This window comes from Sus scrofa, chromosome 18 (assembly GCF_054392235.1).
Source record: "Sus scrofa isolate SSC_HxYL_T2T_F1_AM1 chromosome 18, Sscrofa_HxYL_maternal_Yorkshire_Landrace_v2.0, whole genome shotgun sequence".
Classification (NCBI taxonomy): Eukaryota; Metazoa; Chordata; class Mammalia; order Artiodactyla; family Suidae; genus Sus; species Sus scrofa.
Genome location: NC_139400.1, coordinates 24,065,214 through 24,082,063, shown reverse-complemented (window position 1 = coordinate 24,082,063; position 16,850 = coordinate 24,065,214). Strand labels below are relative to the sequence as shown.

The following is a 16,850-nucleotide window of genomic DNA, read 5'->3' as shown; positions in this document are numbered from 1 at the left end:
AAATCAATCTTAATGTTTCCCCCCAGGACCCAAAGAGACTGAGGTCTGTTCTGTCCTTTGCAAGGTGGAGAAATCGTGTGTGTGTGTGTGTGTGTGTGTGTGTGTGTGTCCGTGCTCTGGTTTGCACCGCACGGAGGTAGGACTCTAAAGCTAAATGTTGTGGAGGACCAGGCCCGCTCAGCCTTGTGACCATCAAGCAATGTTTCGTGAGTCACTAGATGTGATCTTCCCACTAGGAAACTGTGTGACGTGTCATGGAAACTGGAGGCTCAGAATTGGCCTCTTTTCCTATGGTAGCCGAAGACAACGGCTATCCTTCTTAACCTTGGTTCTTGTTTTTGTATTATTATTAAAGTATAGTTGATTTGCAGTGCTTCTTCAAGTTCTGTTGGACAGCAGAGTGACCCAGTCACACAGGTCCCTGTGCTGTATACTAGGGCCCCTTTGCCCATCCCTTCCCAATACAACAGTTTATGGGAATTCCTGTTGTGGTGCAGCAGAAACAATTCTGACTAGTATCCACAAGGATGTGGGTTCCATCCCTGGCCTCGCTGAGTGGGTCAGGGGTCCAGTGTTGCCGTGAGCTGTGGTGTAGGTCACAGACATGGCTTAGATCCCACATTGCTGTGGCTGTGGTATAGGCTGGCAGCTGTAGCTCTGATTTGACCCCTAGTCTGTGAACTTCCATATGCCGTGGGTGTGGCCCTAAAAAGCAAATATATACACACAGACACACACACACGTACACACACACACATATATATTACTATATATTACAGTTTGCACCCCCCAAACCCCCAAAATGCCCATCCATCCCACTCCCTCCTCCTTCCCCCCTCCATTTGCAGCAACATGGTTGGAACTCGAGATTCTCGTACTAAGTGCAGTAAGCCAGAAAGAAAATGACAGATACCACATGGTACCACTTATCTGTGGACTCTAAAATAGGGAATAGATGATCCTGTCTAAAAAAAAAAAAAAAAAAAAAAAAAGGCAGAAACAGGTCGTGGCCAAGGAGAGCAGCCTTGGTTCTTATTTTTGATTTGCTCTTCACAATGGGCTTTATACAAATCTCCTTTGTTTTTCCCATATAGGTCAGTATTTGGAATAATTCTGCAGTTTCAAACCCTCATAGGCTTTCTAGAGCTTTGGTTTCTTATCTTGAAATAGAATAATGTCACAGGCTGATGAACTCTTTGGAAGATGTTAGGTTAACAGCATTGTGAAGAGGTAATGAGAAAAAAAGTTTGTGAAATTCTTTGATGTGTCCTTAACTTGAAGATTAAATTCAACAGCCATTATTGCTGGATGTAAGGAAGGCTATAGGATATGAGAGATGCTAGGAAAATAAATTATTGCCTTTGTTGTCATGGATCTCACAATTTACCAGGGATTCTCTAGGCAAATATAGCGCGAGATGCAAGCGGTGAGGCTGAAAGAAGAAGGCGGAGTTACTAGAGTTCGGGGGACGGTCTCCAGCTTTGTGGCAGGCACAGAATTAGGGGCCACCCTCCCCATTTGGGCCTCACAACTCTCTAGGAGGAAGAGGTGAGGAAAACAAGACTTAGAGTTGTTAAGAAACGTGTTCTAATGGTGATAAAAAGTGGAAGGATAGCAATGAGATCCTGCTGTACAGCCCTGGGAACTCTGTGCAGTCACTTGTGATGGAGCACGATGGAGGAGAATGTGAGAGAGAGAATGTTTCTATGTGTATAACTGGGTCACTTGGCCATACAGGAGAAAACTGGCAGAACACTGTAAACCAACTATAATGGAAAAAAAGTAAAAATCATTTAAGGAAAAAAGAAGTGGAAGGATAAAATTTACTCCTTTGGGAAGCAACCAAATAGAGTATGATTTCATGGAAACGAAAACGACTCTTAATTAGGCATCGTACTTGGACTCGAGTGCAAGTTCTTTAAAAGTTTGATCTTTGGATTTTTTTTTTTTTTTGGATTTTTGTTTTTGCCATATAATAACAAATTCCTAAATAAATGTTCCCGAACACTTGAGACTTTAGGCTGAGCAGTGAGTGTGCCTGGCATATCCTTTCTTCCCCAAAGAGTTCTGTCTATAGTTAGGGTGCTATAAGGTATTTCAGAGAGAGAGAGGCATGAGCAGGAGATGTTCTAAGGAACATTGAGGATTTATATTGCCCATCATCTTATGACTAATAGAGGGAAATGATGGAACACTTGATCTTTTTTTTTTTTTGTCTTTTTAGGGCCACACCCTTGACATATGGAGGTTTCCAGACTAGGGGTCAAATTGGAGCTGTAGCTGCTAGCCACAGCCGCAGCAATGCCAGATCCAAGCCATATCTGCAACCTACACCACAGCTCACGGCAACACTGGATGGATCCTTAACCCACTAAGTGAGGCCAGGGATCAAACCTGGGTCTTCAGTGGGTGCTAGTCAGATTCGTTTCTGCTGAGCCGTGGTGGGAACTCCCACCTGACCATTTTTTATTGGCCATACATTCAGCATGTGTAAGTGTCCAGGGCAAGGATCAAACCTGCACCACAGTTGTCAGCCATGCCACCACAGCCGCAACAGTGCTGGATTCTTAGCCTGCTGTGCCACACAGGAACTTCAAACAGTTGATCATTAAATAACAAATAGTACCACAGAAAAAAAGTGGATCTTACCTCTTATGCCCAATGGAAGTGTGTTTGGTTTTTTTTTTTTTTTTTTGGTTTTTGACCGTAAATATGTTATCGATTTAGGTAAATTAGGCCTAGAAAAGCAAATATAAATAAGACACCTGCCCTGCATCCTTCACTTCCCCCATTCTTAACTCCTTTTTCCTTCCCAGGAATGAATTGCTTCTACTTTTCTCTGCCCCAGCTTTTAAAAAATCTCTTCCATTTGCCTCCCCTATAAGCGTGGACAAAAGAGAGCTGCCTTCGAAGGCAGCAGTGAAAAGGGTTGGCATTCTTGTCACACAGCTGTGAGATATAAAAGGATCTGTTGGTTGGGTGTTAAGTCTCAGAGCAGGCAGATTTTCCAGAGCTGGTTATACACACGTGTCTGCATGGACATACAGGGTCTTGGCTGAATAATGTATCACATGTTTCCATCCGTTGCAGTCATAGATCTTTTACAGATCAAGAAACAATCTGAGGTGGCATTTTTGTTTTCTAAATCAACTGACTTTGCTAGCTTCAACCAGAATTTCTGGAGTAACCAGGACTAAAAAGAGGTAGTCCTTCTTTTAGGGACAGAAGAACCATTGTTTTTGAAATAGGCAAACTGGAGCAAACCTACCAAACATGTTCCTTAGATAAGGCCCCATCCTTATGTCGAAAAGAACTTAAAATGGGGTTCTAAATTGTTAGGACAATGGGAAAGAGTGACTAAATAAATGACTTGATAATGGGGCTAAAGCTAGGACTGTTAGCAAAGAGGAGCTGGGTGTTAAAAAGTTTAAGGGAATGAGTAAGAGTAGAGACACTGGGTGCGGAGAAATTAAGAAGGCTGAAGATATGGAGTGCCCTTCGTGGCTCAGCAGTTAATGAATCTGACTAGCATCCATGAGGACGCAGGTTCCATCCTTGGCCTTCCTCAGTGGGTTAAGGATCTGGCGTTGCTTTGAGCTGTGCTGTAGGCTGCAGATACGGCTCAGATCCTGTGTTGCTATGGCTGTGGGTTAGGCTAGCGGCTACAACTCCAATTCAACCCCTAGCCTGGGAACCTCCATGTGCTGTGGGTGCGGTCCTAAAAAAAGCAAAAAAAAAAAAAAAAAAAAAAAAAGCTGAGGATAGAGCTAGCCGTGTGACACTTTCAAATCCTACCCTAGCGCTGGCCTTGATAGTAACATATCGCACAGATATTTAAGGAGAAATAAGAGGCTAAATGAAGGGTCTCCTATCACAACGTCCATTGACTCCATTAGCCGCATGAGTTCTTCATGTCAGAGGTCTAATCAGTATCCCTAATTTTATTTTTTAATAACGTCTGCCAGACATTAGACATCAAAGGATCTCAAAATTATTTATAAAACCTAAAAATACACAGGAGTTAGGAAGGTCCTGTGCCATAATTTTCTAAATGGGCAAACTGAAGATTGAAAGTTAAATAGTTTTATCCCAGGTTCAAGCAGAGATCATTATGTGGTATCTGTCATTTCTCTGTACAGATAGGAAGGGGAATCGAAAATGATGATGATTCCAACATTGGATCTTCTAAAATGTTTTCCAGTGAGAAAATGGCATGAGAACATTCTTTATTGTCTTTTTCCATCTTCTAAAAAGTTTGACTTCACGGAGTTAACCTTTCTTTGCCTGCCATGATAACCATCTTCTCCTTTGCAATTTATCGCTTTCGTGACAGCTGATACTCGTCTAAGCTAATGTTGTAACAATTTTAGGTAATATTGCAGATGCACAAGGACGTCCTCATATGAGTCAATTAAAGAAGTCACAGTAAGTTGCCATTGAGAGTGGAGCAGCTGCATCCTTGAAAACAGATGCTCTTCTGGGTCTGAATGAGTCCAATTTTGACTAATTTTAAGACCTAAACAGATTTCAGTCTGGTTAATATTAGGATGTGGAACCACTTGAGACGTCCTAATGTCCTAGGCTGATGGCTTCTCCATGACAGTTAGTATATGGCTTTCCTTGAGAGATGCTGTGTATTTGATATGCCAGGGATTTTATGCCAATAGAAAAGAGAGACACCCCCCCCCACCCCGGGTCTGGGCTGCTCATGAAATTAAAGTGACTTCCAAAGACAATACAGTTTATAGAAAAAGTGCTTAGGCTATAGGGATTGGCCCGAAATGCTTTCAAATGTACTTCTGCAAGATTCCTAGACAGCTCAGGAAACCAACTATAATAAATTGCTTCCCCAACCCTACTCTCACCCTAGAACATACTCCCAAAACTACGGCAAAAGTTACAGCTGTAAATGGCAAGTCTTCTCTTACCTGATCTTTGTCCCATCTGTTTTTATGTGAATCATGTATCATGTTATATTGGCCAATTAAATCATTTGCTCTGTTTGAAAAGCATTGATTGAGCTCCTATAATACCTCCTATTACTCTGCTGGCTCTGAAGGAGTGTGTGTGTGTGTGTGTGTGTGTGTCTATTTATACATAAAGCCCCTTCCTTGAAAGACTTAATGGTCTGGTAGGGATACATCCTGATAAACATATAGTATCAATGGAATGTGATAACTAGTATAATAGAACTGTGTGAAAAACACAGCCACAGGAAGCAGTGAGCCTGCCTGGAGAATCAGGAAAGATTTACAACACTGGATCCTCAACCTGCTGTGCCACAAGGAAGTTCCCCTAAGTGTTTCATCCACATTAACCATTCAGTGTTCCCAACAAAACATTGGGACTATTAGCTATTAACTCCATTTTACAGAATAAGCTAAGGTATACAGAATTTAAGCAATTAGCTCTTGGTCACAATTATAAGTAAGTAGTGTGGACAGGACTCAGAGCCAGCCTTTGAATCTCTAGAGAACTCAACTTTTGAATGAAATGCCGAGTTATTGGGTGTTTGTTTGTTTGTTCGGGCTTTGGTTTTGTTGTTGTTGCTGTTGTTGCTTTGGCCATGGTGTGCAGCTTCGTAACATGGGATCTCAATTTCCAGACAAGGGATTGAACTCAGGCTGCAGCAATGAAAGCACTGGAGCCCAACCCCTAGACAACCAAGGAACGCCCCCAAATTATTGGTGGTGGTCTTTGAGACATTGTGGGGAACTGGATACACAACAGAAGTCTAGACGTAAATAAATGTAGTTCACATTTCTGCTGCTTAGTATTTTCCTGAAGAGAATGTCCAAGTGCTATTAAATATTGTATCAAATGGGAGAGAGAGAGAAGGTAGGTTTATCAAATTTTCCAAAAAGACCTTTTCAGGGCTATGAGCTGATGGTAAGGGAAATGCAGCCCAAGGCTGCCTCACTGCACCCCCCCCACCCCAAATTTTAGTCTTGCACACAGGAAGGGTGGCATCTAGAACAGGGGAGTTGACCACTCTCTCGGGACAGGTTGGCCTACTCTGTAGCATTCATTATGTTTGATCTTGATGCTCACCTTTCAAGAGAGATAGAGTACAATTGGAATGTTTTCGTTGGTGAATTAGGAGAATTATAAAATGACTCAATTGTATTATTTGAAGAATCATTGAAAATCTGGGGACATTTAGCCCAGAAAAGAGAAGACTTCAAGGAAGCCAAAAGACCATTCTTTAGTATTTCAAGTACCCCCACACAGAGGAGTGATTGTAAAGTTGGCAGAATGAGGGCCAATGATTCAAAGTCAATGAAAACAGACATGGCGCGGGGGAGATGGTCCCATCTTTCAGAGATGGAATGGGCTGCCTCCAAAGGCGCTGAGTTTCCTTTCACAAACATCTGTGTAGGTGTCCAACCAGAAGCTCAACAGCCACTTGAAGATGTACAGATAAGACAAGCATAGACCCACATGGTTGGGCCAGATGACTAAGTTCACTTCCAACTCTGAGATTCTGCTTCTGCCATTCTGTGAATTGATTTAAGACAATCAGCTGGGCTTCTATGTTTAATCACGTACAGAAACAGTCTATCACGGCTCAGATGGCTAATGCTGCCAACACTAGCATTAGCCCAATTGATACATGATGAACAGCAAAAATCATGCGGCGCTTTAAAAAATATCCGTAGGCCTCTAATGAAATGATTGGTGTTTTCTCCTCTCCCCTTCTCTCAGATCTGTCTCCTGCTCAAGATAACCACGTGAACATGGATCTCCCTGCGGTGTCAGAGCAGATCATGCAGACCCTGAGTGAACTTGCCAAATCTTTCCAGGATATGGCTGACCGCTGCTTGCTGGTCCTACACCTAGAAGTCAGGTATGACACAGCCACGCGTAAGACTTTGTGATTTAAATGTGCCGTGGGTCGCAAATCACCTCTCTCGGAGACTCTGACCCCACGTTTTAATTCTTACTGTTGAGGTTGTTCTTTTTATCATACTGGCCGTGTTTTTGGTTCTAGTCACTTTCACAGTGTGAAAGCACATGCCATATTGTGAATCCGGTGATTCGGAGTTTGCGTGGTCTATACATGAATGATCTGGATTGGAATGTCCATGCCAGTTGGCTAGGCCTTTGGAAATCAGCTCATTAACTTTACTAACTCAGTTTCCTCTGCTTAAAACTAGAAACAATAGGCGTTGCCGTTGTGGCTCAGTGGTGAACAAACCCAACTAGTATCCATGAGGTTGTGGGTTCAATCCCTGGCCTTGTTCAGTGGGTTAAGGATCTGGCAATGCCAGTGAGCTGTGGTATAGGTCACAGATGCAGCTCGGATCCTACACATTGCTGGGGCTGTGGTGTAGGCTGGCAGCTACAGCTCTGATTCGACGCCTTGCCTGGGAACCTCCATAGGCCACAAGGGCAGCCCTGAAAAGACAAGAAAAAAAAAAAAATAGAAACAATAATTTCTAACTTAGAGACCTTATAAATGAAATAACAAGTAGTAAGTACAATGCCTGCCATAAAGGAAGTGCTCAAAATACGGTAGCTTTTTGACTATGGTGACTGTATTGCTGTCAATATTTTTGGTCAGGTACTCTGCTAATCAGGGAGTATGCAGATGCAAGAACCATGACTCCTTCCTTTAAGAATTTACAACCCAGAAGTTCCCGTTGTGGCTCAGTGGTTAACAAATCTGACTAGGAACCATGAGATTGCGGGTTCAATCCGTGGCCTTGCTCAGTGGGTTAGGGATCCAGCGTTGCTGTGAGCTGTGGTGTAGGTTGCAGACGCGGCTCGGATCCTACATAGGCCAGCAGCTACAGCTCCAATTCGACCCCTAGCCTGGGAACCTCCACATGCCTCGGGAGCAGCCCTAGAAATGGGGGGAAAAAATTTACAACCCAATTGAAGAGATTAAGTTTGATAATAATTCAAGAAAGTAGTTTCAAAGAGGTGGTATTTTTGGACTTATGTTTCTTCCTCTGAAGGGCAGAATATTCTGATTAGCTTTAGTAGACTCTATTCTCACACTGGAGAAATAGTAGGAAGAAAAGACTGGGAAATCTCCAGTCTTTCATTTATTCATTCAATAAATATTTATTGAGTGCCTCTTTGTGCCAGGCAGTGTTCTCAGGATTGAGATAGAGCAGTGAAAAAAGCAGTCACATCCCTGTGCTTATGGAGCTACATTCTTATTGGGGGTAAACAGCCAATGAGTAAATAAAAGGGAAAATTTCAGATTGGGGTAACTAAAACAATACAGTGCTATCAAGTAGCAATATAACGTGAGCTACTCATGTGAGCCACAGAAATAATTTAAATATTGTAATAATCACATTTGAAAACATAGAAACATGTAAATCATAATAATATATTTTACCTAACCCAATATATCCAAAATATTATTTCAACATGTAATTAACATACAAGTTATCATTTTTCTTGTCTTTTTAGGGCCACACCCATGGCATATGGAGGTTCCCAGGCTAGGGGTCGAATCAGAGCTACAGCTGCCAACCTACACCACAGCCACAGCCATGCAGGATCCAAGCAGCATTTGTGACCTAGATCACATCTCACGGCAACACTAGATCCTTAACCCCCCGAGTGAGGCCAGGGATCGAATCCTCGTCCTCATGGATACTAGTCAGGTTCATTACCGCTGAGCCACAATGGGAACTCCCAACATAAAATTTATTAATGAGCTATTTTGCATTCTTTTGGACTAAGCCTTTGAAATCTCCTGCATCTTTTACACTTATAGCACATCAAAATGGGAACTAGTCACATTTCAAGTCCTCAGTTGCCACATAGAGCTAGTGTTGTCATACTAGACAGAGCAGAGAATGGCTGGCATGGACTAGAAAGGTGGATTTGGTATTTTGCTTCTCAGATAAAGTGGTCAGAGAAATTGTGATAAGGTAACTAGAAGGATCCATCTGTGCAAAGACCTGGTGGAAAAACGTTTCAGGCAGAGGCAGCGGCGCTCACGAGGTCCTGAGACAAAACCAGGCTGAGCAGTTTTGAGTAACAGAGAGGAATCCGGTGTGATTAGCTTGGTGAAGAGTGGCAAGAAAGGTGCAAAGAGGCAGACGGGAGCCTGATCACATGGGGTCATGGAGCCCCGCTCATGACAGGGTCTTACAGACCAAGGGAAGAGTTCAGGTTTTATTCCAAGTATATCCAGAAGCTACAGAAGGGTTTCAAGCAGGGGAGAGAGAGCCATCCATTCATTTAGTCATTCACATTTTTTGTTTTTGCTTTTTTTGCCTTTCTGTCTTTTGTAGAGCTGCACCTGCAGCATGTGGAGGTTCCCCAGCTAGGGTTCGAATCAGAGTTGCAGCCACCAGCCTATGCCAGAGCCACAGCAATGCCAGATCCGAGCCACATCTGTGACCCACACCCCAGCTCATGGCAACTCCTGATCCTTAACCCACTGAGCAAGGCCAGGGATTGAACCCTCAACCTCATGGTTCCTAGTTGGATTCATTAACCACTGAGCATGGCAGGAACTCCCCCATTCACATTTTTAAAAGATCACTCTGGCTCTTGTATGGGGGAAAAATGCAGGGAAAAATATGAATGGACAGAGTGACTGGTTGAGACCAGATATGAGTGACAGAAGTGAAGGTGTGAGAAGTATTGGCTTTGGGACATATTCTCAAGGTAGAGCTGATAAAATTGATTGATAGATTGGGTTGGGTGCAAGAGCAGCGGCAGTGAGAAAGAAAGGACTCCAGAGGGACCACCAGTTTTGGGGTCAAAGCAACTATGTGGATGCCTAGGCCATTGAGTGAGGTGAGAGAGACTGAGGTTGGTGGGGGGCAGGGGGGTAGAATCAAGAATTCCACTTCAGAGCTGTTCAGTTCGAGATGCTTATTAGACATCTAGGTGGCCATGTCACATCGACATTTGGGTATATACCTTTGAAATGTCAGGATCAAAAACCCCAGGATCAGAATGTGTATAGTAATCCATCTTCTGTATTACCATGAGACATTATTAGAGTGGATACACTATTGTCTATTTTTTTTTTAAGGGCTGTATGTTCAGCATATGGAAGTTCCCAGGCTAGGCGTCGCATCAGAGCTGCACCTGCCGACCTACACCACAGCCCCAGCAACACCAGATCCGAGCCACGTCTGCGACCTACACCACAGCTCACAGCAATGCCAGATCCTTAACCCAGTGAGCAAGGCCAGGGATGGAACCCGGATCCTCATGGATACCAGTCAGGTTTGTTTCTGCTGAGCCACAACGGGAAGTCCAAGTATCATCTTTTCATTTAGAGTCTTTACTAGATTGAGGTTTTAAAAATGTAAATAGGATTTTGGTTTGTATGTTTGGACACCGGTTAGAACTTGGCTGTCTTTCACGTGTGCTCAGGCAAAGCTTAACTGACAGTGTATTGATGGTACTTTTGTATGCTGCTTGCTTTTTTCATTCTTCATTATCTTGTCCAGCGAGATACTTCTTTATGGCTTGGAAACGCTGTGTGATTAGAGCAAGAGAAGTGGCATTGTAGATTTAGAATCTATTTATTCAGCACTGTTTCTGATTTTATTTCTGACATTCTGCTATTCAGAAATACTTTACCTCTGTGCTTTTTAATTTGTTTGATGATAATTTTTAGATGTGTTTTCTATTTATTTACAAGCTGAGAGTGGAATAAATCAGGTATTTTCTGTGAATAGATAAATGCAATTGACCGGGGAGAAAAAACATCCAGTGACACTCTGATACTTTTGCTACGTGGGCTACACAGAAAAGCAAGGGAACATCACATTAATTATTCTCACAGCTCCGGAAATGTACACTATTGATCGTGTGGGTACATGATGTATTCTACGTTCAGAATTATCAGCTTATGGTACGGTTAATTCCAAGTGGGATGTTTTCAAGGCATTTGAGTGAGAGCCTTTAAATCCTTAACCTCTCTTCTGCCCTTTTTATTTTTGTATCTCTTGGTCATATTCAATACTGTAACACCTATTGCTGTATTTACACCATTAGTTTAAAAACAGGAAAGAAAAAAAAAAAAAAAAAGGTCATTTTAAGGCTAAATGAAAAAAGACTGAGTTTAAGAGTCCTGGATGCAGAATTAGCTTTCCTTGACTTTCAATGAAAACACTAATCATGTTTATTTTTTCTAAACTAAATTTCCTTATGTCTTCCTATACCATGGTTGCACCATTCAGATTGCTTTCTTATGAAAGTGCTCCAGGTTGTCTTAGTGCCTTTTCAAGCCTCTAGGAATGGCTCCGATAAGTGAATGTTGACACACTTTATTCATTCCTTGTCACAGTAACACGGTTTTTGTTTGTTTCTATAGTTGACGATAGAAAGTGAATAAGAAAAATCTCAAGCTGGAGTTCCCTTTGTGGTTCAGCAGTGACTAAGCCGACTATCACCTATGAGGTTGCAAGTTTGATCCCTGGCCTCACTCAGTGATTAAGGATCTGGCATTGCCATGAGCTGTGGTGTAGGTTGCTGATGCAGCGCGGATCTGGCGTTGCTATGGCTGTGGTGTAGGCTGGCAGCTGCAGCTCCAACTCAACCTTTGCCTAGGAACTTCCTTAGGCCCTAAAAAAGCCAAAAACAAAATCTTAAGTAAATTATTTTACAGTAGTATTCCAGTGCTAGAATAGAGATGGCTTAGCACCCTGGGTACCTGCGGAGGGTGATTGTAGAAGAAACCATTAGTGCCTAGAAGACAGCAATCAGGTGCGCACCATTCATGGCTATGGAACAGTCCTGCTGTATAATGGGTGCTCAGTCAAACCTTCAGTGACTCCTGAGAATTAACTGGCTTGAAATCAAACCCAGATAAAGTAAGTGCCACTTCCCCTCAACAAAACCCCTTGCTCACTAAAGACCATTAATTGGTTTAGAGATTATTTCGCTTGGCGGTCTACACCACGTACTGAAGAGGGACAGAGACTTTAGGGCCACCATCCTCCTTGTCATCATAACCAGCTAATGTTTGTTTTGTTCCCATCCTGCTGTGAAAGAAAACTCGAACTCAGGCCCTTGTCGTCCAGGAGCTGGTGCAATGAAGACTTGGCTGGCTAGGCACTGTCTCTGGCACTTTTACCCAAGAAGTCACTGTAATAAGAAAGCACAGATAGAACAGACCCCCACAGAAATGAATGGGAAAAAAATGAATGGGAGAAGCTAGCAAGGAGTCCACGACACCTTCAAGTGCCAAAAATTTGTCTTATTCCCCCAAATACGTTTATATCCACAGCCTGTCTTTTTCTCTAGCATTGTTAAAGTTCAAACCAAAAAAATGTTCTTAAATCCAGTGGGTTCTGTGTGGAAGGACCCATCCAAGGAGCATTCGACATTTTACCTGTGTCACTATAAGTCACATTTAACCACCAAGCAGTGCCTTTTTACAGTTTGAAGCTTAAGGCATGTGACACCCCCAAGACATGAAAGACATGGTGAGACCATTAAAAATTGCTGAGGTTTTTTTTCCCCTATTTGAACTTTAGAAGAAAATTAAGTTGCCATTTGAGTCTAAGATGCTAAGAATGTCACCTTTATCAGCTGTTTCTCTCACCATCAGGAGGGTTCTAAGTAACTGCCTGTCGCTGTAGGAGTATGCACTTTCTGAAAATCAACCGTCCCACCATGTAATCAGCCATATTTGCAGAAAACCTTAATGCCAAAGTCATGTTAAGGTCAGAAATAACATGCCAGGATTCAAAAGGAAAAAACCCTAGTTTTTCTGCACTTGATATTTGCCACTGACTATTTTAATTTCTCTTTCATCTCTAATCATTTTGGGAGAGGAGGGTAGTACCTTAAAACCGTTTGTATCTCCCCTCTCTGCCTCTCACTTCAGGAGCTCATAAGAACTCACCACCAATTCATAGTAATTTCCTAAGTGGTCTCAACTTCAGCTTCTGCCATTCTCCATCATTAATCCACCCTTTATACTGTGCCAGAATCATCTTGCCAAATCTCATAACCGTATATCATTTCACCTCTTAAAATCCTCTTAAGTCTCCCTGTGACTTCTCAGATAAGGTTCAGAGTTCTTAGATGTCCCCCAAAGCCTATGTACTTGACCCCATCCCATCTCCCCAGGCTCACCTCATGCCTCTGTCATGTGATCTGTTTGTATCAAAAGGAATTGTCTTCCTTTCACACCCTCATGTCTTTGTACATGCTCTTGCATTGTCTGCAGTTAGAATTTACTATGAAGACACTTTAGCTTTGATGGCTTGATTTGATCTTCAACTAGGAGCTTCTTAGTTTAAATTTCAACCATAGTAGCAGTCAGTTTCCCTGGTCACGAATACCACTCCAGGGTTGGTCAACTTTCACTATATCACAAAGGTCACATTCTGGAGGGGGCTGCCCCTGGTGCAGTTACTGGTATCCTGGATCAAAACTATACGTTTTGATCATTTGCACAGGAAGGTGAGAAGGGAGGTTTTATTGGCAAAATTAATCATTCGTTGACCAGCAGCTGTTAAGATGATCACCTATCATGAAAATGAACTGGTAGTCAAGATATTTGGATTCCCTTACATGAATAGATTATAAGAATACAGCACATCCTATGCAAAACTTAGCTTAAATTGGATCATAAATCTAAGTGTAAAACCTAAAACTGTAAAACTCCTAGAAGAAAATATAGAAAGAAATCTTTGTGACTTTGTTTGGGCAAAGATTTCTTAAAGCTGGCACCTAGAATACCATCCATGAAAGAAAAAAAATGATAAATTGAACTTCATCAAAATGTAAAAACATTCTTTGAAAGACCTAGTTAACATAAAAAATAAGCCAAAGATTAGGAGAAGATATTTACAAAATGCATGTCTGGTAACTTGTATCGGCATTTATAAAGAACTCTCAGAAATTAATAATAAGAAAACAAACAACTCAGTAGAACTCAACTCAATAAAAAATGAGGCAAATGTTGTGAGCACAAAGACATATGGATGGCAAATAAGCATGTGAAAATATGTCCAAGATCACTAGTCACTAGGAAAATACAGGTTAAAACCACTATACATCTGGGAGTTCCCTGGTAGGCTAGCAGTTAAAATATCCAGTGCCGTTACTGCTGTGGCAAAGGTTCAATCCCTGGCCAGGAACTTCGCATGCTACCGGTGCAGCCAAAAAAAGAGAAAACACTATACATCTATCAGAATGACTAATTTTTTTTAATCTGACAAACACTTGAGGTCATTATGATAAGTGAAATAAGCTAGACAGAGAAAAACAAATACTGTATGGTATCACTTATATGTGAAATCTTAAAAGAAAAAATCATAAAAGCAGAGTATAAAAGTGGTAGCTAGAGGATGGGGGAAATTAGAGGTTGGTAAAAGGGTACAATCTTTATGATAAATAAGGTCTGGGGATCTATTATTATTATTTGTCTTTCATCTTTTTTTAAGGGCTGCACCCTCAGCATATAGAGATTCCCAGGCCAGGGGTCTAATCGAAGATGTTGCTGCTGGCCTCTGCCAGAGCCACAGCAACGCCAGATCCGAGCCACGTCTGTGACCTGCACCACAGCTCACAGCAATGCCGGATCCATAACCCACTGAGCGAGACCAGGGATCAAACCTGCACCCTCATGGTTCCTAGTTGAATTCGTTGACCACTGAGCCACAACGGGAACTCCCAGTCTGGGGAATCTAATGTAAACCGGTCTGACTATAGTTGATAACACTGTATTGCATAATTGAAATTTGCTGAGAGAGTGGTACTCTAATGTTGGAGTCATTGTTTTTTTTTTTTTTAAAGGATAAATATGTGAGGTGATGGGTGTGTTAATTAAGTAGATGGGAAGAATCATTTCACAATGTCGAATCACTACAATATCTTATAATCGTACCTCAGTAAGGCTGAATTTCCTTTTTTTAAAACCTGACAACAGTAGGTGCTGGTAAGGATGCGGAGCAATGGAAACTCTTGTACATTGCTGGTAGGAAAGCAAAATGGCACAGCTTCTTTTGAAAACAGTTTGGCCGTTTCTTAGGAAATTAAACATACATTTACCATATGACCCAGCAAGGGACTTCTCGGTATTAACCCAAGGAAAATGAAAATTTTTATTTACACAAAATCTGTACATGAAGCGGCTTTATTCATAATCATCCCACACTAGAAACCACTCAGATGTCAGCTGGTGATTGGTTAAGTTGTGGCACATCCACATGTGTGAGGCCAATCAGGAATAAGAAGGAATGAATAGCAACATGGACAAACCTCAAAGGCTTGAGGCAGACTGAAATAAACTCCCAATACATACAGTATGATTCCATTTAAATGGCATTCTGGAAGAGACAAAATTCTGGGCATAGAAAATAGGTCTGTGGTTGCAAGAGCCTTGGGATATAAGTAGGGGTTGACTTCAAGGGGGCACAAGGGAATTCTGGAGGTGATGGCATTGCTCTATAATTTGATTATGGTCATACTTATACAATCGGTTGCCTTTGTCAAAACTCATAAAACTGTGTATAAGGTGAATTTACTGTTTGTAAATTATTTGTCAATAAACCTGACTTTAAAAAGAAAGATTAAAAAATGAATAAATAAGAAAAAAAGTTAAATTAAAATTGAAATTTATCAATAATTACATTAAATATAAAGGGGTTAAATACTCAAAAGACTAAAATTGTCAGACTGAATAACACGATAAGACCCAAATGCATACTGTTTACCAAAGATGTAAGTTAAGGTTAAGACCATAGTTGAGTCGTTAGGGATAATGCCCAAGGCTGTGGCCAATTATTGAGGAGCAGTTCTTGTTACCTGATGCCAACTCTAAGCAGAACAGAATCCTGACTCTGGATTGTCACCATGTCTACTTCCATTGAACTTCCCATGGCAAGGTCAGACAGAGCACCTAAAACAATCGCTGAACTTACAAAACAGCCTGTTTGAACTATGTCTGCCAACAATGATGGGTTTCTTTGTGTGTGGGGGTGGGGGGGGGTTACTAAATACTTCTGTGTGTGGTAGAATTATTTGGCCTGAAACTTGCTTTCATTACAGCTTAGTATACAGGTTATGGTGTAGCCAGTCCTTCCCCATCTCATACTTCTTTGGCAGTTAGTGATACCTACCAAAAAGACCCTAAGAACTGTGCATGAGCAGACTGACTCAGGCATGTCAACCATAGGGATGCACTCCTTCCTCAGGGTCACCCAGCTGTGACAAGTATCACCTCCCGTTCTGAACCTGTCCTCACAGTCTCCGCACACTTCCATGGCGCCCTGGGTACATGTGCTTCTGAATGAGAAGCTGTCCTCTTGGGGTTATTTTTCCGAGGTCAACTCCATTAAGCTGCCATCTTTAATGGCACAAGTTGTGTCTTACATTCCCAGGGCCTAGCACAATTTCTGATAGATTTATGTGTTCAGTAAGTGTTTTGTTTAGGTAATAGAGTAACAGTAATAAGTGTCCTAATAGTGCCAGGCCCTGCGCTGTACTCTTTCTAGCGGTAGCTCCTCAGAGCACCCTATGAGGTGTGTGTTGTTATCATCCCCATTTCACAGATAAGGAAACCGAGGCCTAGAAAGAGCAGTCAAAAGTCACACAGCTGGAGTTCCCATCACGGCTCAGTGGAAACGAATCTGTCCAGCATCCATGAGGATGTAGATTCGATCCCTGGCCTCCCTCAGCAGGTTAAGGATCTGGCATTGCCAGATGTAGGTGTAGGTCACAGACATGGCTCGGATCTGGCGTTGCTATGGCTGTGGTATAGGCCATAGGCTACAGCTCTGATTTGACCCCTAGCCTGGGAATCTTAATATGCCACGGGTGCGACTCTGGGGAAAAAAAAAAAAAAAGATCGCACAGCTAGTAAATGGGAATTGGAACCAATGTTTCAAAAATTTGGGTCCTCA

The 16,850-nt window shown here is 42.0% G+C and overlaps 1 protein-coding gene across 7 annotated transcripts in view; it reads left to right on the top strand.

Annotated features, from left to right (window-relative positions):
• EXOC4 (exocyst complex component 4) overlaps positions 1-16,850 on the top strand; it is a 799,095-nt gene that overhangs the window by 718,616 nt on the left and 63,629 nt on the right. For 4 of the 7 annotated variants that reach the window (XR_014833792.1, XR_014833790.1, XR_014833791.1 and 1 more), the window contains exon 15: positions 6,706-6,847. Coding sequence is in view for 1 of the 7 variants with exons in the window: in XM_021078821.2 (XP_020934480.1) it covers positions 6,706-6,847 (142 nt within the window). In the remaining 6 variants the exon portion in view is untranslated. Of the gene's footprint in view, positions 1-6,705; positions 7,317-10,087; positions 11,021-11,421; positions 14,122-16,850 lie in introns of those variants that run through there. The other 3 variants (XR_014833794.1, XR_014833795.1, XR_014833793.1) reach the window with 3 other exon arrangements.